Source organism: Callorhinus ursinus, unplaced genomic scaffold (genome assembly GCF_003265705.2).
Source record: "Callorhinus ursinus isolate GAN/ISIS: 27379988/994484 unplaced genomic scaffold, GSC_fseal_2.0 scaffold6, whole genome shotgun sequence".
Classification (NCBI taxonomy): Eukaryota; Metazoa; Chordata; class Mammalia; order Carnivora; family Otariidae; genus Callorhinus; species Callorhinus ursinus.
In genome coordinates this window covers 65399128-65422146 of record NW_027397068.1, presented here as the reverse complement: position 1 = coordinate 65422146, position 23019 = coordinate 65399128, and the positions used below count along the sequence as shown (strand labels likewise).

At 40.8% G+C, this 23019-nt stretch overlaps 1 protein-coding gene and 1 pseudogene across 2 annotated transcripts in view; both read left to right on the top strand.

Moving 5' to 3' along the window:
• Positions 1-25: 25 nt before the first annotated feature.
• Positions 26-23019, top strand: part of RMND1 (required for meiotic nuclear division 1 homolog) — a 41331-nt gene continuing 18337 nt past the window's right edge. The window contains exons 1-9 of one of the 2 annotated variants that reach the window (XM_025866334.2): positions 26-151; positions 4366-4883; positions 10632-10740; positions 13179-13254; positions 17170-17209; positions 18023-18123; positions 20331-20437; positions 21340-21404; positions 22119-22195. In XM_025866334.2, the coding sequence (XP_025722119.1) occupies positions 4380-4883; positions 10632-10740; positions 13179-13254; positions 17170-17209; positions 18023-18123; positions 20331-20437; positions 21340-21404; positions 22119-22195 (1079 nt within the window). In that variant the 5' untranslated portion in view covers positions 26-151; positions 4366-4379. The remainder of the gene's footprint in view (positions 152-4365; positions 4884-10631; positions 10741-13178; positions 13255-17169; positions 17210-18022; positions 18124-20330; positions 20438-21339; positions 21405-22118; positions 22196-23019) is intronic. The other variant, XM_025866336.2, reaches the window with a different exon arrangement.
• Positions 17839-17959, top strand: LOC112819493 (U4 spliceosomal RNA; annotated as a pseudogene).

The following is a 23019-nucleotide window of genomic DNA, read 5'->3' as shown; positions in this document are numbered from 1 at the left end:
GCTTGCGCAGTGCGGGCTCTGGGAGGGTCGCCGGAGCGGCAGTGCAGGCTGCCGGAAGCGGGAGATTCGGGTACCGCTCTTGTCTCTTACCTGCAGCCGGGTCGCGGAAGCTTGCACGCTTGGCACATCCCTCTTCTTTTCCAGCAGAGAGGTCAGTGCACTGCCTTTCCCTACCCAGCTTGTATGGGCGCTCACAGCGGTTCTCACCTTTGATCCCGGCCACTCTGAACCGCTCGGGTCACGGGTTTCACCGGAACCGCTGCGGTGATCCTTTGGTTGACTTAGCTGGGAGTAAAAAAGCGCGCAATCCATAAACACTTACTGACCCTTTTTTTGAGCCAGTGCATAGCGCTTACCGCAAAGATTAAAAAAAAAAAAGAAAAATGCGCTTAAGGAATTGGAAGGCATGCTCCCAAAGATGAGCGCCAGTTATCCGTTGAATCGTAAGCTGGCTGATACTGTTTTCTTATTTGGTATTACTGTTAAGAAGTAGGAAATATGCCCAGTAACTGAGTAGCTGCCTTGTATTTCATTTAGAAAATATGAGTTAAATACCTACTGTATACTGGGCACTGTGATCACAGAAGACACAGCATGGAAGGAAGACCGATCTTATCCTCAAGAAGCTTACATTCTACGGAAGGGATAGAGAAATCTATTCTTTCCTCTTCTGTTTTCTCCTTTAGCTTTGTCACTATTTTTTTAATAATTTATTTATTTTTTTTTTCTTAATAATCTCTACACCCAACATGGGGCTCAAACTCACATCCCGGAGATCAAGAGCCCCGGGCTCCACCGACCGAGCCAGCCAGGCGCCCCTACCTTTGTCACTACTTAACATATATTTTACTGACTTACCCAGTTTATGCTGTCATCTCCAATGTGATGTAAGTTTCAAAAGATAGGGATTTTTGTCTGTTTTATTTTCATGTGTATTATCAGCAATTAGGACAAAGTCTGGCACACGGTAGGAACTCAGTTCATCTTTGTTATGAATTGACAAATTAGAAATACAAGGCATTCAAGTGATGTCCAATGCAATGGAGAAATTCACAGTGGAGGAAGATAGTCGGTTGTGCATTTTAAATGAAGTGGTTTGAGAAGACTTCACTGGGTAGAAGTCTGTTGGAGCAAAGATCTGAGGCAGGTGAGGGAATGAGCCTTACAGATTCTTAGGAGAAGAGCATAAGAACAGTCAGCACAAAAAGTACCCAAATCCATAGTGAATGGAGCAAAATGAGCAAGGCATAGAGCTGTAGGAGATGTTGAGGTGGAGATAAAGGGCCAGAGAATGTAGGACCATGCATCCATTTTAAGGTCTTTGGCTTTGATTTCAAGTAAGATGAGAGGCCAGCATCAAATCTGGTGCAAGAGGAAAGATGTGATCCGACATAGATCTTTAAAGGATTACTTTAGCTGCTGTGTTGAGAAGAATCTGTAGGAGGCGAAGAAAGAAACAGGGAGACCTGTTAGGTGGCTATTAACAGTAATCATGGGAAAGACAGCAGCTTGGACCAGGGTGGTAGCAGTGTCAGTTGAGACCGGGTGCAAATAAAGCCAGTGGGATTTGCTGACCTACTGGGTATGGGGAATGAAGAGGCACAGTGGATTGTAGGTTTTTGCCTTTAGCAAAGATGAGAATATAATTGCTATTTTGTGAATGGGGAAGACCGTGGGAAGAATAGCATCTGTGGGAAGATTTCAGAAGCTCAGTATTAGGCATGTTATGTTTTTCATGCTTATCAGAGCAGTTTAGGAATAAATATTTGCTATTTATCGGAGTGACTTAGGGATAAATTTTTGCTATCCATCAATGTGTAGGTTGCATATAAGGAGCTGAGAATAGAGAAGGACAGTGGCCCAAATACTGAGCCATGGTGCTTTTGATTGTTGAGGGGATAGGAAAACACAAAACAGATGGAAGGTACAACCAATGAGGTAGGAGGAAAATGGCCAGTGTCGAATACCAGAAGCCAAGTGAAGAGGGTGCTTCCAGGTGATCAACTAATCGGATGTTGCTGATAAGTCAGGTAAAATGAAGATGAGAAGTGACCGTTGGACTTAGAAATATGGAGGTCATTGGTGGCCTTGGCAAGTGGGTTTTGGCGAAGTGGTAGGGATGAAAGCCTGACTGAAGTGGATTCAAGAAAATCAGAGGAGTTAGAGACAGTTAATAAAACTCCTTTTAAAGGAAAGGAACTGAGAGAAAAGGTATAGTGTATGGAAGGAAAAATGGGGTCAGGGGAGAGTTGTTTTTATAAGATAGAAATTAAGGCATAATCATATGCTAATAAGAATATGCAGGAAAGGGACACCTGAGTGGCTTAGTCAGTTAAGCATCCGACTCTTGCTTTCAGCTCAGGTCATGATCTCAGGATCCTGAGATTGAGCCCCGCATTGGGCTCTGTGCTCAGCACAGAGTCTGCTTGTCCCTCTCCCTCTGCACTTCCTCATGCTCGCTCTCTCTGTCTCTGGGATACATAAATAAAATCTTTTAAAAATTTCTGCTGAAAAGAAGGAAAAATAAACAGCATGAAAGAGAAAAGAAGGGTTTAACCATTCCTACTAGAGGCAGGAAGGGATGAGACGTGGTGTGCACACGGAGGACCTGGTTCCAGATGAGACCACGGGCCGCTCATCTGTGGCAGCAGAAGGGAAGACAAAGTACATGGGCACAGAAGTAGTAGGAGGGCAGGTGGATCATGGTGAGAGCTTGTGGAAATTCTCTTCTGATTGTCAACGAAAGAGGAAGCAAGATCATTATTAAGAATGAGAAAGGAAGAGGAGACATTGGAGGTATGAAGAGAGAGCACAGAATGGACTCTGGGAGGGAAATAAGTTATGGTTATTGAGCAGCATGAAGGGCGCTCCTGAAGGAAGCGGTCATGATTTTAAAGTGAGACCAGTTGGCATGGTTGGTTGGCTGGTTGTCTGTAGCCACGTTCAGAGGCAGGCACATATTAGGTGAGTTATATTTAATTTTGGTGGATGTGATGTGACATGGGCACGTGGAAGAGAGAGGGATGCAAGAGATTTGAGGTCTACGGGGGGGAGAGAGAGAGATGGTAGACCACAGAATATATACTGAGCGTGGCAAAAGTGAGGTGTGGGGAATGAGGGGCGCTAAAAGGGTGTTTGGATCATTGAATTGTTAGGTCCTGTTGGGGTTGAAGAATTGCTGGAATTGAGGAAGAGGAGTGAGTTTGAAAGACCAGACATGGAGTTTGGAGTAGAGTGCTTGAAACCGAGCCTATGAGGTTGCAGTTGCTGATAACGCACAAAGCTTACGCAGAGCTTTTAGAGTAATTAACAATCTAATATACTTGTAACCTTTAAATTTAGTTTGTACAATTAAAATTTAACTTTCCTGAGATGTGCCCCAGTTTTTAACAAAACCTAAATTTTGTGTGTGTGTTGAACACCTTAAATGCTACATCTGCCTTTCTCTGCAAAGACAGAGAGAAAACACAGTTCTTGTTTGTCCTGTCGCTTTTGCGTTCTTTGTCCTAGTGCTTTATGTGGCTTCTGTATGAAGGCAGTCTTTAGTTTCAAGGTAAGAATTTCCTAGAAGAGAATAGGAGAACCAGTGTATACAAATTTCTAAAATTTTTTATAATTAGTTTCTTTAAAACCCTCTGGTTCAACTGGCAAGGAATAGTACTAATTAAAGGTGAAGTATAGCTAGCTAGTTGGACTAGAACTAAACACAATTCCAGCTTTTGAGATATTTTGAAAGCAGTAGCTTCTAAACATTGCTGTGACTCGCCCTGGTCTTCTTCCTTCTAGAGGTAGGTAATATAGCACAGTGGTTACTGTATCATCTTTGGAATTGGAAAAGCCTAGGTTGTAATTACATTTGTATTTATTATTTTAACCTCATTCTTTTACTAGACTTAGGTTAAGGTGTATTTGTTTTGCAAATGTTTTTACAGAAATATGCTTATTACCTATGGTGAGCGCTGTGAATTGTGTAAGGCTGATGAATCACAGACCTGTACCTCTGAAACAAATAATACATTATATGTTTAAAAAAAAGAAAGAAGATAGTAGAAAGGGAGAAATGAATGGGCCGAAATCGGTGGGGGAGACGAACCATGAGAGACTATGGACTCTGAGAAACTGATGGTTTTAGAGGGGAGGGAGGGAGGGGGATGGGTTAGCCTGGTGATGGGTATTAAAGAGGGCACGTACTGCATGGAGCACTGGGTGTTATACCCAAACAATGAATCATGGAACACTACGTTAAAAAAGTAATAATAATTAATTAATTTTTTAAAATATGCTTATTATCTAGGAGAATATTGTGTATATATGAAAACATGTAAAAACAAAAACACCTTGAACTTCTAATTCTTTTTCTTTTAGCTTGGGTTGTGGTAATGTCAGCCAGACTGTTCAGAGCCCTGGCCGGATCTCACTGTATTTTATCAGAAGTTTGTCAATGCCAAAAACTTGTTCATCGAACATTAAAACCACTTAAAGAATTTGAGACTACAACATGCAGCACCATGATGAGAAGTCAAAACGTGGATTTGTTCTTTCCTGGTACAGCAGCTGGTGGTTTGAGTAAGTCCCCGGTCCCGGAAATGAATCAGAAAATCTCAAATACAAGCATACTCTTTCCATTAAATGCTGTGCATTGCCAGGATGGAAGAGTGCACCTTCCAACTAGGAAATCTTTTGGTACTCACAGGAAAGTGACTCACAAACCGAATCTATTAGGTCCTAAGTGGTTTATAAAAATATTAGAGCGGCATTACTCATCTCCATCAACAGAAACACTTGTTTCTAAACAAGACTTTCCGCAAATCAAGAGACCACTAAAAGCATCGAGGACCAGGCAGCCATCCAGGACCAACCTCCCAGTTCTGTCTGTGAATGAGGTAAAAATGTGTGGTCGTGGCCCAAGGTGGGACTTGATTTCACAATCCTGAGATCATGACCTGAGCCCAAATCAAGAGTCAGACGCTTAACCGACTGAGCCACCCTAGTGCCCCAGGGAATCAACATCTTAGTTTTAAGAATCAATAGTACGTATAAAGACAAAGTATAGGCAATTAAATATAAAAATATAGTTTATGAAAAGATTAGTTATTGACTTAAGGAAACTTAGAGGAAGAAGACTAGTATTAAGTCCAGTGTTGGAATGGTACTGTAAAAAACACCCATTTAAAAAAATTCAAACTAGGAATTCATCAAATTAAAAAAATCATTTTTTAGTAGCTATGTAGACAGGTAAGCATTCATGAGCCTGTGGTAACTGTATGGAATCTGGTAGTGAAATGATATGGCAAGGTACAATCAGAAAAGACTGAGAGGTTTTTGCTTTTTTAGCCTTTGAGGGTTGAAGGGGGCTTTTTTATTCACTGTTAAAGAGGTTTATGGGAGTTTCTCAGCTACACTGCATTTCCCTTCTAAATGATCAATATTATTTAAGGTCAAGATCAAGCCCTTTGCTAGCTTTTGTATGTTGCATAATACCTAGAATGGTGCCTTATACTTAATAAATGTTTATTAAATTGGAAAAGAGAGAAGAGAGGCAAAGGGATCTTTGATGTCCATGGTCATCAACATTAAAAATGGGAATGTAGAATATTTAAAGCTTGATCAGCCTTCTGAATCTATCAGAAAACAGGTTAGATTGTCTGTCTTAAAATCTTGATTCTGAGAAGTAGACCCTGAGCATGTTTAATTTGTGTTGTTTTGTTTTGTTTTTTTCTTACTGCATAGTTGACTTCCTTCAGAAAGGCCTATACATCTTCACTATTGATCCTCAGATTATGAAGTTAGGAGTTGATTCATTCATTTATTTTTGTTTTTAAGTAATCTCTGCACCCAGTGTGGGGCTTGACCTCATGACTCTGAGATCAAGAATCACATGTTCTTCCCACTGAGCCAGCCAGGAGCCCCTTGGAACATTATTTCTGATGATCGTACTTTTCATAGGCGAACACAGTCTTGAGGTGTGACTAGGTACTCTATCCCCAGGGCCAAAGACTGGCTTTTATCTGCCCCAGATGGAGGGCCACTCCATTTCCACATGGGCGTCATGGGGCTGGCAAACCCTTTGTGGTGGTATAGCCCTTTCTCCCCCTCTGGACTGAGACAGGAAGGACTCTGCTTTGTACCAGAGAGCCGGTGTGCTTTGTCTGGATCCCCACACAAGCTCCTGAGCTCACCCTCTTCCTCTGCCACACAGCACGCTCCCAGAATTGACTGAATGAGGTTAATCACCCTCTCTACTGGAATCAAATCTTTCCCTGGTGTCATTTGCAGATATTAACCTACTAAGATACTCAACCCATGTGTCATTGGCTCATAGTTTATCAGGGCAACAACAGTGCTTCCTGTTGGTGTGTCCTGTCTCTCAGGAGGAGCCTGCTGGAGGATGACAGCCACTGTTCTGAGCAGCATGGGGATGGGCACAAAAGGGAAGATGCCAGGTGCCTGCTCGTGGTTTTCAGAGGAACACCCCACTGTGTACTGCAAAGTTAACTAGTGGGTTGTTAATAGTTGTCTCTTCTTAGGTGGGTTTTTTAGAAAGCATCAGAATGTATTACTTGTGGTAGAGCTAATACTATTTTGTGAATTTTTTGTGTCAGGTACTGGTATGTGTGCACACATGCCTATGTGTACTGTGTATACAAAAGGCTTTCTCACCACGGCAGGTAGTCAGAAATTTGCAAGGCAAAGCCTTGTACTGGTAATGTAAAATGTATTTGTGTTTTATAACTTTTATCTGCGATCTATACATAACAGGGAAAACATGCATTTTTCTTTCCGCAATCTAGAAGCAACATTACAGTAATGCATTAATTTTCTTCAGTACTAGAATGTGAATAAAAATAAACTTTCTTTTTCAAGAAAAGTGTTCCATCAGAGTGTGTGATGCGCTAAAACAAGAATCATATATAGATTTCTAGCCCCATCTGCTAGAACATGTTTTCTGTGGCTAGAAAAATGAAACACATATTGAAACACCGTCGCTTTCTTGGCTTTGGGTTTTAGGGTTTTGTTTTCGTTTTTTTAACATTTTTAAAATAGAAAGGCCTAAACTTAGGTGTTAAATCCAGTAACTATTTTAGGTTAATTTGGCACAATAATTCATTTATTTAAGAACGAGTTGTTGATCCCTATCCTAAACCCTGAAATTTGCTCTCTCTACATATAAATATGTGATTCATTATAAAAACCCAGAAAAAGACATGTATAAAAACAAAAGCTTCTCACAATGTAACAGTTTCATTAAGGGGGGGGGGCATGTGAACACAACATACTCCATGGGCCTTTCTTTCCCTTTACCAAATGGATTTGAGTACAATCTTGAAACATAAAGGATATAAAGCTGAAAAAAAGATCTAACAAATCAAACTGAAGAACTTTGTGAATCATTTATTAATAGAAGAAGCCATCAGTTGTTTAAAGAGAGACTGAGATCCGAGATGCATAAGGAGGATACAGAAAGTGGTGCGGCAAGCCCGATAAGCTATGTGACCCTGGCCAGAACTGTGAGCCAAACCAAACATGAGACAGTGAGAGAGGGAAAGGTGACAATCTTCAGAAGGTCTGCAAAAATCCTTGGCATGGCTAAGTAAAAACAGATTGTGTTTCAAGATTTATTTTTTTTGAAGACTTTATTTATTTATTTGACAGAGACAGAGACAGAGAGAGAGGGAACACAAGCAGGGGAGTGGGAGACGGGGAAGCAGGCTTCCCGCCAAGCAGGGAGCCCGATGTGGGGCTCGATCCCAGCACCCCGGGACCATGACCCGAGCCAAAGGCAGACGCCTAACGACTGAGCCACCCAGGCACCCCTCAAGATTTATTTTTAATCTCTTTGGGACTCAGAATATATTTTCTCACGGAAGTGGTGACTGAATGCCTTGCCTTGTCCCATCCTTGAGAATGCAGAGTAGTATACCTGCTTAGCACGGACGAGTCTGGTCCGTAACAGATGATGGTGAAGCAGGCAGGAGACAGCAGGGAGTGGGAGGAGGGCCTGGGTGCACTGGAGAACTGGGGCCCCCTCCTCCACCTTAGTTGATCATTGCCAGATCTTCCACTTGATCAAAAGGCGGTGGAAATCTGGGTTTTGTGTGAAATCTCAATTTGTTGATGGTGAATTCAAAACTTAAAAAGACTAGATGGGTCACCTTTTGAGTTGGAGTTTACAATTCTGATTCTAGAGACAGTTGGCTTCTGCCACTTTCGGTACAGTTATGGAAAGATCATTCACTGGACTAGTTCTTGGACTGGGGCCCCCTTATCGCCTCATCTCTTTTTTTTTAATTTTTTTTAAAGGGGCCTTTTTTTTTTTTTTAAGATTTTACTTATTTACTTGACAGAGAGCAAGAGCACAAGCAGGGGAGCAGCAGGCAGAGGCAGAGGGAGAAGCAGGCCCCCCACTGAGCAAGGAGCCCTATGTGGGGGCTCGATCCCAGGACTTTTTTTAATTTTTTTTTACTAGGCTCCACGCTCAGCCTAGAGCCCAGTGCGGGGTTTGAACTCACGACGCTGAGATCATGACCTGAGCTGAGATCAAGAGTCAAGACGCTTAACCAACTGAGCCACCCAGGCATCCCTGTCCTCATCTCATCCTTTTCGTGCTTCCTGCTCTTCTCCATCTGGCCCAGACTAAGCATGTTAACTGTAGTAGTCACAGAAATAATTCTCACATCCAAACTAATATGCTGTGATTTTGCTTGGCAAGCTTCAGTAAATTTGTTGGGTCTCCTGCAGAGCGGAGCCTGCCCACTGTGGCCATACCTGATGCCCGTTACCAGAATTCCTCTCTTTCATCCGGCTTAATCACATGTCCTGTCAGCTCTTTCTAACTCCATGGAGCCTTAAAAGAACAGATAGTGCTAGCATTCTAAACCGTAAGCACGTGATTGATTCCTCTGTAACTATCCTATCCACACTCTGCTCTATGGATCCATATGGTTTGTACATCAGCATGTTCATACCTTCAGAGTGACTCTGGGACTCAGCTGGTCAGATACCTACCTGCAAAAGGTGTCCTACATTCATGTATCCTCACATTCAACAGCAATTGCTGTTCGTCTGAACAGCAGTTTTTTTTTTCTTCTAATTAAGTTAAAATCATTTTGCTAATGAATGGATATTGGATTGATTTTAGGTTTTTCAGTTTGTGTGTATCCTCAGGTCCTCTGTTTATTCCTCTGCTACTTTTTAAGCCACACATTAAAACGGCATAACAGATTTAAGGAAAAGGCAAAGCAGAGTTAGGCCATTTCCTGAGACAGGGCCAGGAGTTAGGTAACAAATGTGGGAGAGGGGAAGGAATTAATATATAATATATGACTTTTCTGAAACTTTGTACTAGGAATGTAACAGAAAGGGAAAGGGTTTAATGTTGAGATGAGTAACTCCTAGGAGTAAATTTTGATTCAGTGACTCATAAACCTCTTTTAACTGGTGGTGGGCCAAAGCAGCATATGTATCAAATAAGCATAGAATGACCCACGTTCTGATTGGAAATATAAATTATGAACATATGAAAATTCAGATGTAAATTACTTGATAAACTTTTTCACCTCTCATAAATTTTCATGGTTTAAACATACCCGTACGTGCAATAGTAATAACTATAATCTCACAAATATTGACCATTTGTGCTAGCCATGATTCTGAGCAGTTGACATTCATCTGCTTGTTTAAACTTCACAACAATCCTATAAGTAGGTATTTTGTCATTCTGATTTTTTTCTTAAAAACTATTCAGATTCTGTACTGAACTCATGAAGCCTTTGCCAGTAGCTTTGAAGTCAGTGGACTTCATCCCCTAGTAAGAAATACATTTTACATTATATGTACTTAGACATGCATAAGTGACAAAAAAAATACTTCATGAAATAGCATTTACCTGTACTCTGAATGACGTACTATAATATTTTCTATTTTGTTGTATTTAATTCTTTTCAAAAGCTGGTTTAGGACAAGTAAATCGGTAGCAGGCCTCACTGGTGGGTTGTGACTTACAGTGTGACAAAAGCACTGTGCTGTGCCGTGTCCCTTACCCTCTGTGTGCTGCACACACACAGCACAGATGGACACGTGTGTACACAGATGAGACTCCATGCACTAACGAAACCCAGACACATCCTCAGATAAACACAACTTTTTGTTGAGTAGTAACCACAGTAAAAGTTCTGTACATCCTTTGTAGGTTTAATCTCTGTGGTACAGGGCTAGTGACATATTAACAAATGGCCTCAAATAATAGTGTTGCTGTGAAAAAGTCATGGAAACGCAGGCTTGGAGAGACTGTAAATATCATTCCACCCAGGGCCATATGATGCCTTAATCCTCTCCGTATCTTTTGTTCAATCCGCGCTCGCAACACCACCACTCGGGGAGCCCCTCTCTTTTCTGAATAGCCCATTACATCTTTTTGGTGGCTGGCAGGAGAAAGTCCTTTCACAGATTGGGCTGAAATCCACCTCCCTATTCTTTCTCTTCACCCTTATCGTATCCCTTGTATGAACCTTTGAGACATTTAATGAAAACTCTCAAGAGCTTGCTTTGTAAAATGGAGTCCTGGAAGGTAATAGCCATCAGACATTTTTAACCTCTTGGTAACTCATGTCATGCTAATCTCGCCAAAACAGGACCTGATGCACTGCACAGCGTTTGCAACTGCAGATGAATATCATCTCGGGACTCTCTCTCAAGATCTGGCCTCCCATGGATATGTTGAAGTAACAAGCTTGCCTAGAGGTACATCTTCTTGAACCTGGGGCCAAGTATGGTAAAATGTATTAGAAAATAATTTTCCTATGATATGCCTTAAATATGCATTTGTTTACCTTCCATTTTCTACTTAAAAGATTATATCAGGGGCACCTGGGTGGCACACTTGGTTAAGCATCCAGCTCTTGATTTCCGCTCAGGTCATGATCAGGGTCGTGAGATCGAGCCCCATATTGGGCTCCGTGCTCAATGGGAAGTCTGCTGGGGACTCTCTCCCTCTCCCTCTGTACCCCCCCCCACCACACGCTCTCATGTGCGTGCTCTCTCTCTAAAATCAATCTTTAAAAAAAAAATAAAGGATTGTATCACAAAAATGATGTTGAGTCTCCTTATACAAATGGCAAAGATAAGAAATTAAAATGTATTTACAGAGAACTTAGCTCTCAGATTAAAATCAGTATGGTTTATTAAGCTTTATTTGTAGGATCACTGTGACTCGGGATGATCAAAAGCTGTGACACTTCGTTTCTGTTGCATTAAAAAGTTGTTTAGTGTTACAGAAGAACCATGCAATTAATAGAAATGTAGGGAGAGCCTTTATAGAAAAATTTACCAGTACAATCCAATACTTTAAAACTAACAAAATTAGCGAAAAGAGAAATATATGGAACGTCAAAAAAGAGAATTAAACTTAACAGGATTTTAGGATAGTATCAGGAAGGATTCTTGAAAAAAATAGCCTATTTTATATTAAAAAATAAGTAACTTGGAACACTGTGATGGAAATTCATGAATTTACCACAAAGTAGCAAAAATAGCACGTTGAAAACCTCCCTGCTACATAGACGATTTTTCAGTCATTGACCCCATAAGAAACACTTGAAATGTCATTGTGCTCTTTCAGCCGTGGTGATCGGAACAGACTCTTTGTGCTATTTGATGGTAGAAACAAGCATAATTGACTGAGAGAAACAGAGCTATGTCCAGAACCATGAAGATAAAAAATTTTCCAGGTGTATCCTTGACTGATTTCAAAGGCTGTCAGCAGGGTGACCCTGTGCATTACAGCCTGGCTAGCTTCTAGTGCCAGGCCCGCTGCCCTGGGTCTTTTCCATGTCATTTATGTTGCTCTTGGCTGCGTAGGTGAACTTTGCTCTCTGTAGGATGTCATGCTTAGGGAAGTTAGAGCTCACCCAAAAAAAGTAGTGTAGGATTTGGTTTTTATCTGAACACCCCATTCCCCAACCTCTACTAGGAACTCTGAAATTTTGTTGGTCATAATTTTAGGTTCAGGTAATTTTAGGTTTTGCATATTAACCTTAATATATTTGTTAGCTGGGGGCGCCTGGGTGGCTCAGTCGGTTAAGCGGCTGCCTTCGGCTCAGGTCATGATCCGGGGGTCCTGGGATCGAGCCCCATGTCCGGCTCCCTGCTCAGCAGAGAGCCTGCTTCTCCCTCTCCCTCTGCCTGCCACTCTGCCTACTTGTGCTGTCTATCTCTCTGTCAAATAAATAAATAAAATCTTTAAAAAAAAAAAAATATATATATATATATATTTGTTAGCTGACATATTTGTGTATATTTATAATTTATGTTATAGAATATTTTATACTTAAAACAAATATTCACTATGCTAATATATAAAACAACTACTTGCTGATGAATATATGTATATTAATATATATTTAATAATATTTAAAAGGTTACAAATATTTAAATAGTTACAGGTGACTACAGTGTTCTTTTTTTTTTTTTAAGATTTTATTTATTTATTTGACAGAGAGAGACACAGCGAGAGAGGGAACACAAGCAGGGGGAGTGGGAGAGGGAGAAGCAGGCTCCCCGTGGAGCAGGGAGCCTGATGTGGGGCTCCATCCCAGGACCCCGGGATCATGATCTGAGCCAAAGGCAGACGCTCAACCAGCTGAGCCACCCAGGCACCCCTACAGTGTTCTTTCTCATGAATAACTTTGAACTCAGATATGTTTTGAAATGGTCAGTATCTTTGTTTCTGTATATTTTCTGTTGTCTCACACTATATATAATTTAAAATTCATCAAAATGAAAAGTTTGAGAATATTAAAATTATGTTAACAAAATGGTATTTAAAGGAAGAGAATTTTAGAAAGTTTAATTCTTGAATCTTAGTTGTTTTAAAACTAAGACTTTAATCATTAACTGGACTAGTGATTACTGAATGAAAATGGGTGTCAGTGAGTGGTTTTAAATAGTACTAATAGTAGTGTCACAGGTGTTCCAATGTTTTGTGAAAGTAATTTCTTACAGTCTTCTCATTTTCATATGTTAAATGCTTTCAGAAACCTAAAAATGGACAGATTGTTACAGAGCACTTAATGGTATATGAAGGAATGATCATAAGGATTTTATTAAAAGTTCATAGGTGACTTGTAAACCTTGAATCACTTTATGATGGTAGCTTTTCATGCCTTTGTTTTAAATCACAGATGCAGCAAATATTTTGGTGATGGGTGTGGAACACTCTGCTAAAGAAGGTGATCCTGGAACAATATTCTTCTTCAGGTAAGACAAGAGAGCAACCCTACTAGGAAATGGGACTGTGGTCAGATAATGTGGTCTTTTTTTTTTCCTCTCTCCGAGGGGTAGAACCACAGATGGTTTATTTTTATCTTTCTGCATTTTGTACCTTTTCTACATTGTAATTTTTTTTCTTTCTCAAATTTTTATTTAAATTCTAACTAATAACATATAGTGTAATATTGGTTTTAGTGATTCTTCACTTCTATATATATGTTACACCCAGTGCTCATCATAACAACTGCCCTCCTTAATACCCATCACCCGTCCAGCCCATCCCCTCACCCACCTCCCATCAACCCTCTGTTTGTTCTCTGTTGTTAAGAGTTGCCTATGGTTTGTTTCCATCTCTCTCTCTTTTCCCCCCCTTCCCATATGTTCATCTGTTTTTTCTTAAATTCCACATGTGAGTGAGATCATACGGTATTTGTCTTTCTTTTTTTTTTTTTTAAGATTTTACTTATTTATTTGAGAGAGAGAGAATGAGAGATAGCACAAGAGGGAAGAAGGTCAGAGGGAGAAGCAGACTCCCTGCTGAGCAGGGAGCCCGATGTGGGACTCAATCCCAGGACTCCAGGATCATGACCTGAGCCGAAGGCAGTCGCTTAACCAACTGAGCCACCCAGGCGCCCAGTGTTTGTCTTTCTTTGACTGACTTATTTCACTTAGCATAATGCTCCATCCACGTCAATGCAAATGGCAAGATTTCATTCTTTTGATGGCTGAGTAATATTCCATTGTGTATATACACCACTTCTTTTTTTTTTTAAATATGGTTTCTTTTTTTTTTTTAAGATTTTATTTATTTATTTATTTATTTATTTGAGAGAGAGAGAGAGCATGAGAGGGGGGAGGGTCAGAGGGAGAAGCAGACTCCCTGCTGAGCAGGGAGCCCGATGCGGGACTCGATCCCGGGACTCCGGGATCATGACCTGAGCCAAAGGCAGTCGCTTAACCAGCTGAGCCACCCAGGCGCCCTATATACACCACTTCTTTGTCCATTCATCTGTTGAAGGACTTTTGGGCTCTTTCCATAGTTTGGCTATTATTGATACTGCTGTTATATGTATCAGGGTGCACGTGGCCCTTCGGATCTGTATTTTTTTGTCCTTTGGGTAAATACCTAGTAGTGCAGTTGCTGGATCATAGGGTAGTTCTGTTTTCAACTTTTTAAGAAAACTTTATACAGTTTTCCAGAGTGACTATACCAGTTTGCATTCCCACCAACAAGATGGTTCCCCTTTCTCTGCATCCTCGCCAGCATCTGTTTTTTGTGTTGCTAATTTTATCCATTCTGACATGTGTGAGGTGGTATCTCATCATGATTTTGATTTGTATTTCTCTGATGCTGAGTGATGTTGAGCATCCTTTCATGTGCCTATTAGCCATCTGGGTGTATCCTTTGGAGAAGTGTCTTTTCATGTCTTCTGCCTATTTCTTAACTGGATTATTTGTTTTTTGGGTGTTGAGTTTGGTAAGTTTTTCATAGATTTTGGATACTAACCCTTTATCTGATATGTCCTTTGCAGATATCTTCTCCCATTCCATAGGCTGCCTTTTAGTTTTGTTGATTGTTTCCTTCACTGTGCAGAAGCTTTTTATCATGCACAGTTTTGTTTCCTCAGAGTATGTGAAGCATCCTACTTTCCATTCATCTTCAGGGCTCCCTACCAGACTCATGCTATCACCCTGCTGTCTTTTCTTCCTTTTTTCTCCTTCTGCAACTCTTTTGCTTTAGTATAGACCACCTTACCTCTCCAGAGACAGCAGACTGGAACCCTGAGTCACATATACTTACTCCTTTTCGTTAAAGGTTGTTTTAACACCAAATACTCCCGAGTAGCTGAGTGAGAATGGTTATGATAATAGAAACCACTTAAAATAATTTCATCTTGTCCTCACAGCTCTTGAGGAGCCCTATTATTCCTATTTTGCAGCTGGGGAAACTCAGGTGAGAGAGATTAAGGGACTTGCCCACAGTCCTGGGATTGTTCAATGACAGAACAGAAACACATGGAGTGTCTGTAAGAACCCAAACTTTGATAAAATCTTTGTGATAACAGTGCTTATGGTTGATGATAACTGAGCTCCAGCTTGGTTCCTGTCAATGCCTTACCTTCCTTTTGACATAACTTTGGAGATAATCAAGAGTTCAACATGTGGCCCAAGTAGAATAGTGCCCTCTTTGGATTTGAGGAATTTGGATTTCCGAGGGCCTTTAGATGAACACCATCCAGTAGAAATACAGTGCATGCCTCATATGTAATAATACATATTCTAGTAGTCACATTTTTAAAAGTTAAAAAAAAGTTTAATTTTAAACACCAATAATAATATATGTCGCCTGAAATGAATTTTAATAATGTGTTTTATTTAACCCAACATATCCACAATGCTTTCATTTCAACATTCAATCAGTCAGTAATTAATTAGATTTTTCCACTGTTCCTTTCACACTGAGTCTTTGAAACTCCCTGCGTGGTTTTCGTTGCCAGCATTCCTCAGCATGGACTAGGCACATTTTAAGGGCTCCGTAGCCCACATGGCCTCCGAGTGCCACGCAGCACAGCCCAGCTTCCTGAAGGCAGAGGGGCATGATCCCAAGACCTCTCATCTGCCCACAAGTGATACCCTGAAGGAATACTCCTCTTGCTGTGGCTTTAGATACTAATCCCGTCCACCTCCTAGACCCTACATGGGTGGGTTGCCACAGCCAGCTGCCTGGTCCCCCCTGCCTCTCTTCTCACCCACTGCCAGTCTCTTTCCCTGTCACAGACAGGAGCAGTGTTCATTGGACGCTTCTGATCCCTACACTCTCCTGCTTAAAATTCCATGGAACTTGACCAAACTCCTTGTCCCTGCCTCTTTGGCCTGATCGCCTACTGCTTGCTCACATCCACAGCCTTGCAGACAACTAGCTGTCTATTCCGAGATGCAGCCCTGCTCCCTCACACCTTCTCCCTGAGCCCAGGGCGTTCCCTCTGCCCTGTTGCTACCTCCCATTTTCTCCTTTGGCTTAGCCCTACATGGGAACGGGGCCTCCCGCAGACATCGTAGAGGACATTCTGCGTAACTCTCCAGGCACTCACCACTCTACCCGCAATTGGAGGTCTGTCTGTCAGTGTTTTCTAAATCAGGAGTTCCTCCAGGATAGGAACTAGGCCATACTCATCTTTGTATCTGATGCAAAGTGCTGACCCACACATATGCTAATAAGCACCATGCTTAAGAAAGGTTTGAATGATGGGGACCACCGAATTTTTACCTTTCCTTCCTCCAGTGCAATAACCCAGAGCCTTAACTTCTCTCTCTCTCTTTTTTTTGTTTTGTTTTCTAATTTACCACCAAAAAAAAGCTCAACATGTCAAACATGTCATTCAGAGGCCTCCTCTGGCTTCATCGTACTGCTCCAAGCACTGTAAGGATGGGCAGCCTTATTCCATGGGTGCTTTTAGCCATCTTTGGCTTTAATTTATCTCCGTCTCTGTATTCCACAACTATTAAAAGCATGATCCTTTATTCTTTCCCCCCCTATAGCAGAATCTGCCTAATGAGAGCTAAGACGGGTCCCAAAATTTTCCTTATTCTGTACATCAGAATTGAACCAGGTATGAAACAGTCTAGATACATGAAGTTATATAGTATTACAATGATACTTACTTTGCAAGCCATGTGAGAAGTCGTGAATTTGGGGGAGCAGGTTTTATCAAGAGTTCAATAATAGCTCTTGTTTTAGCAACTCCATCTAGGAACCATAATGGCAAATAAGTAATAAATCACATTTTTAAAAATTGCCTTTTGGATATATTCTAGAAGTTACCTAAGCATGACTTTATGTATAGCCCTAAAGAATATATTTCCCCCATTAACTTAGTTGGTTCTTTTATTCTTTTAAATCAGAGAAGGAGCTGCTGTGTTCTGGAATGTGAAAGACAAAACTGTAAGTATACATAAAGTATAAAAGTGTAAAAATTTAGTTTTCTGAGAAAAAAATATTAATTATCAGTCAATAATCTGAGCCACTAGAAGATAAATTAACAGATAATCCACAACTTACTTGCTCTGTATTATGTGATATTTATCCTAGCACTTCTGTCTTCTAAAATGATTGTATTTTGGGGCACCTGGGTGGCTCAGTCAGTTAAGCATCTGCCTTGCTCAGGTCAGGAACCTGGAGTTCCAGGATCCGTGCTCAGCAGGGAGTCTGCTTCTCTCTCTCCCTGTACCCCTTCCCCCCACTTGTGTGCTTGCATGCGTGTGCACTCTCTCTCTCAAATAAATAAAATCTTTAAAAAAAAAAGAATTCAAGAGAACAGAGAGAAATTGTCACTTTTTATTCCTTGATATTGTTTAAATTTTTACATTTTTGTAACTTACATATTTTTTAAAAAGATTTAAAGGCTACAAACCATAATGTTACTAGTTGGTTTTCTTTGGGTTGTGGAATAGGATAATTTTAATTAACTTTCCTAATGCTAATCTGTGTTTTCTAAATATAAAAACTATATATTCTCCTGGTGAGTTTAATATCACAAAGAATTTGCCTTTTCCTTAAAAACTAAACAGAAGAGCTTTGCACAGTGACAGGATCGTAGCCAGTGAGGTTTCTCTGAGGCACGAGTATTGCTAATTTAAAACTAATCAAGAGAAACGTCCTCAAATGTAATGAAAAATGTTACAAGCGTTAACCCTATACCATAGTTCTGTACTGAGAGAGTCCGTATAATTCTGGGTTTTCTTCCTTCTCTTCTAGATGAAGCATGTGATGCAAGTCTTAGAAAAGCATGAAATCCAGCCCTACGAAATCGCCCTGGTGCACTGGGAAAATGAAGAGCTTACCTACGTAAAAACAGAGTAGGCAGCATTTTATCAAGTTTACAAAATGGCATCAGGCAGTGGAGGCGGTAAACAGCTTATGCACCTGGAGACTAATTTTAAGACAAAAGTCGTTGGTACAAATCTAAAGCCTAAACAATATAATAAATATTAGTAGGTAAACATAATTATTTGAACTTGTCAGGCTACCCATAAATTAAAATAAATAGTATAACCCCAAAATGCTAAGTGTCCTAAGGAACCTGAATCAGTAAAATGATCTGTCTTCATCAGAATGAACCTAGCAAGTTACTCTAGTAAAGGTTTCTCATAAGTAAGTCCATTTTTCCCCTCTTGATTTTGCATATGTTACTAGTTGGTTTGATCTAGGAGAACCACTGGTAGAAGTGGGGGTGCCTGCAGGAAGTGGGGGCCTTACATAGCACTCCCAGGGAAGATAGGTGGATGGGCAGCATCCCGGCTGGTTTTCTTGTTTCAGCAAGCAGGGGAAGATGGAGAGAGATGGCAGTGCGAACGGGATGGAAAGGCCTTTTTCCTTGGGGAGTTACCCGTCTAGTGGACTATGGAAAAAGAATTGTTTGTATTCAAGGAAGTGATGAAAGCAGAGCTTTAGGAGAATTTGGAAGTGACACCAGCTGTAGAAAGACAAGATGGGGTCAGAGCTAAGTAATAACAGGCAACAGAGACAAACTGCTTGCCCTGTACCAGGCACTGTTCTAGGTGCTCTCCAGGCAGCCTTTCATTTGGTCCTGACAAAAAGCCCTACAAATGGGGTGAACCAGCTTTCGGACAAGGTTCAGAGATGTTTCGTCCTGCCTGAGGGCACCTGACCAGTGAGTGAGGGCCTGGGCCCAGAGTGGATGTACTTGAAAGTGAGGATGTGAACCCGAGAGACACAACAGAGGAAGAGCTAATAGAATTTTATTAATTTTCAGGGCGCCTGGGTGGCTCAGTCTGTTGAGCGGCTGCCTTCGGCTCAGGTCATGATCCCAGGGTCCTGAGATCAAGCCCCACATCGGGCTCCCTGCTCAGTGGGAGGCCTGCTTCTCCCTCTCCCACTCCCCCTGCTTGTGTTCCTGCCCTTGCCAACTCTCTGTCAAATAAATAAATAAAATCTTAAAAAAAAAGAAAGAAAGAAATGGGTCCTATAACCAAACTATGAGAATTTCTGCTCTATTAAAAAAAAAAACAATTTTATTAATTTTCTTATTAAGCACTTGGCCTTGTGGTTACGCTTCCCATGACCTTCCCTTCTGTGCTCTGTTTCCAGATCAGACTGTTCCGAGGCACCCGCAGACACGCATGCACTCATGCACACTCATTATCTTATAGTCTGTGGAGGAGTAAAGTCCCCAACTGGGGTCTCTTTGGATCCCAGAGTCCATGTTTGGTTTCGCCAGAAAGCCCATCGCGGCACCACCGCCGTGGCTGTTCCGTGAGTCCTGCCGGGGGTCCCAGCTGTTTGCTGCCTCAGGAGACTCTGTAGCATTGGCCCGGCTCCTTCATTAAAGCATCCTGTCACCTCTGCTCTGTCTTGTCTTTTCTTTTTCCTTCCACCTGGGGTTGTCAGCACATTCTGTCTCACTGTGTCCCATTGGGTCCACAGCTTTGCCCATCTCTTGCCTCACATCTTCTGTGACGGTTTACCCTATATGTTTCCTATTTGCCTGACATTTATGTTCCCAAGTTCCCACCCTTTCCCTGTCTCCCAGTCCTCCCAAAGCCCCTCACTGTTTCACCACTTCCCCACCTCCCTCCCCGCTCCCACCGTGTCAGTGTGACTTTGGATATCTAGACACTGTGTAGATAGCTTTATATTCAGCATTTGATCCGTTAGCAATTTATTGTGGTCATTTTTCCTTTCTACAAAACATCAAAACACATTTGTTCATTTTGGCTATGTGGATTTCCTATCAATGAACCATTCTCCTATTGAACATTTAGCTTCTTTCCTGATTTTTTACTGTTAAACATTTGACCATAAAAAAGTTTTCCTACACAGATCTTTCTTTGTGTCTTTGATTATTGCCTTAGGATAAATTCCTAGAAGTAGAATTACTCAGATCAAAGGGTATAAGAGCATTTATAAGATTCTTGGTACAAATTGCCAAAATGACCTCTAGAAAGAGTATAAGGTGACTACTTCAAAAGAAAAAAAAAATTTTTTAAGAAAAAATAAAGAACTTTTTAAGATTTAGAAGATAATTTTTTTTCCCTTTTCACAGGGGACAGTCGAAACTTCACAGAGGGGAAATCAGATTAAATTCAGAGCTGGATATAGATGACGCCATTCTAGAGAAATTTGCTTTCTCGAATGCTCTTTGCCTTTCAGGTAAGTTAATGCTACTGATCAGAGAAAAGTGTTACATAGTTTTCATTTCAGCGGGGAAGTTTAAGCATTCAGTAAAGATTTAGGCATGTTTTCACAGATTACTTAGCAAAGCCTTAACATTTCTTTCCCAGAGGAAAAAAAACAGAGAATAAAGTAGAGTTGTCTGTGCTGAAGCTATTCATTCTTTTTTAACTGTACGGATAAAACTTACCCTCTCCAAAAATATTTTTTGTACCATCGTTACCCCCTTTGTTTTCCTGTCCTCTTCTGCGTGGTGGTGGCTCTCGGGTTGTCCCTAATCCAGGCAGAGAAAGCCCAGTGTGACTGGGTGCAGGCCTCTGGGGAGAAGCGCACGCCGGTTCCTCCCAGCGGTGGGTCGGAGATCCATGCGCTGAATAAAACTGCAGACGTTCTCTAGGAATTGTATGGCCCTCCCCTACACTCAGCTGCGGCTGACGTGGCCTTGTCCACGCCACTCCGGGAGGCTTCGGGGGCTCGCGAGCTTTACACACAGCCCTGAGGGGAGAAGGAGTAGGAGGGACGGCGGGAAAGGCCTGGTTCCTGCTCCGTCCACAGAGCCACACTTCCCTTCAGGGTGTACCTTATCCTCTCTGGGTTTCTGAGATGCAGCATCAGAAAATCAGGAATTCTACCAAATAGTGCTTTGGTCGGCCAGCAGGGCTTGGATATCTACTGTTTCCTCCCTCTTTTTCATTTTAGCGCTATCCTTGATAATGATAATGAACTGTGCTTAAGTTTCACTTGCACATTGTTAGCACATTTGCTTCTTAAACTCTTGTTGAAATGGTGGTGAAGGTACCGGGCAATTAATGATGCATTCTGTCTAAACATGAATATGATGATGAGAAAATGTTCCATTGTTATTCATTTTTTCCCCCCAGTGAAACTGGCTATTTGGGAGGCATCACTGGATAAATTTGTTGAGTCTATTCAGTCAATTCCAGAGGTAATTATACCAGTTTTATGCTTGTTTTCAAGGATTGATCTCTATTTGGGAAAAATACTGTTTTCCCACCCTAACAATATACTTAGGAGTGCAATAAAGTAGTAATAAATGCTAGAAAAGCTACACTGAATTTAAGCAAAAACAGAACATTCATTATATCTAAAATTAAAAAATTTTAGATATATATTTTTTTTACTTTTGAAAACTTAGAATTCTAATTACTTTCTTCTGGTGGTGTAATATTTTTAACATAACTATGCTTTTTTAAAAAGTGAGGTATTTCCTCTCTAAGGAAGAGGATTATGACCAGTCTTCTTGATTGAAAAGTGTTTTGCTGAATTATGAGACAGATAGTGGCTTGAAAAGTACATATTAAGTTATATCAGAATACGCCAAAACTCAGGTTTACTGTAATTTTGTTTTTACTGTGAAAGAATGACAGAGTTATACTTGGGAAGAGAGGCCCTGCTTTTTCAATAAGAGATTAGAAATGTAGATCCTAGAAAATGCTATTGAGAAGGGAAATGGAACAAGGGAATATACAATTTCTACCTAATAAGATGTTGAAATTTCGAAGAGAAATGACTGAGAGACATCAACCAAGAGATGTATTTACATCTGCTCTAGAATGTGCTTTATGGTCCTGTCACTTGTTGGAGATATGTTTGTATGGACGTATGTATGTATGTGTGTATTTTTTTCCCTCCCAAATAGGCTTTAAAAGCTGGGAAGAAAGTGAAACTATCTCATGAAGAAGTTATGCAGAAAATGGGTGAACTCTTTGCCCTGAGGTAGAATTTTCTCTGTAAATAAAATTAATGTATGTGTGTAACAGTCTGAAGAAGACATTCCTGTACGTGTATGGTGAAAGGCGAGCGTGTGCCCTGATGGGAAGTGTATGCACTTTCACCTCACAGATGTTAAGCCGGCAAGGGGGCTCTTACCCATTAGAGGCGCTTGGGCTGTACTAGGACTGCCCTGCAAGAAATTCTGCGTTCGCCCAGACATCACAATTAATCTACATTAAATCTATGTAAAGAAGCCCAGTAGATGTTCTTTGTGGGTAGAAAGATATATTCTAGAATTTGGGTAGTGGGAATTCTCAGTAAAAATATCTCATTGCATCTGGAGAATATAATGCTAAGCAAAATAGGCCAGTCAGAGAAAGACCAATACCATATGATTTCACTCGTATGTGGAATTTAAGAAACAAAACAAATGAACAAAGGGAAAAGAGACGAACCAAAAAACAGACTCTTAACTATAGAGAACAGATGCAGATGTTGGGGGGGCGGGTTGTAGAAATAGGAGAAGGGTACACTTATCATGACGAGTACTGAGCAATGTATCGAATTGATGAAGCTCCATATCGTACACCTAGTATAACTAATATAACACTATAAACTACACTGGAATTAAAATAATATATATATTATATATAGGAAGTAAATAATATATATATATTAAGATAATATATATATTATTGCATGATATTGCTAAATAGAAGCAAGTGCTCCGGAAACGTTATATACTGTGTGTCAACTCTTGAGACGTGCCGTGAGATGCCAGAGCTGGGACAGATGCTACGACAGTGCTTTTTTTTTTTTTTTTTTTA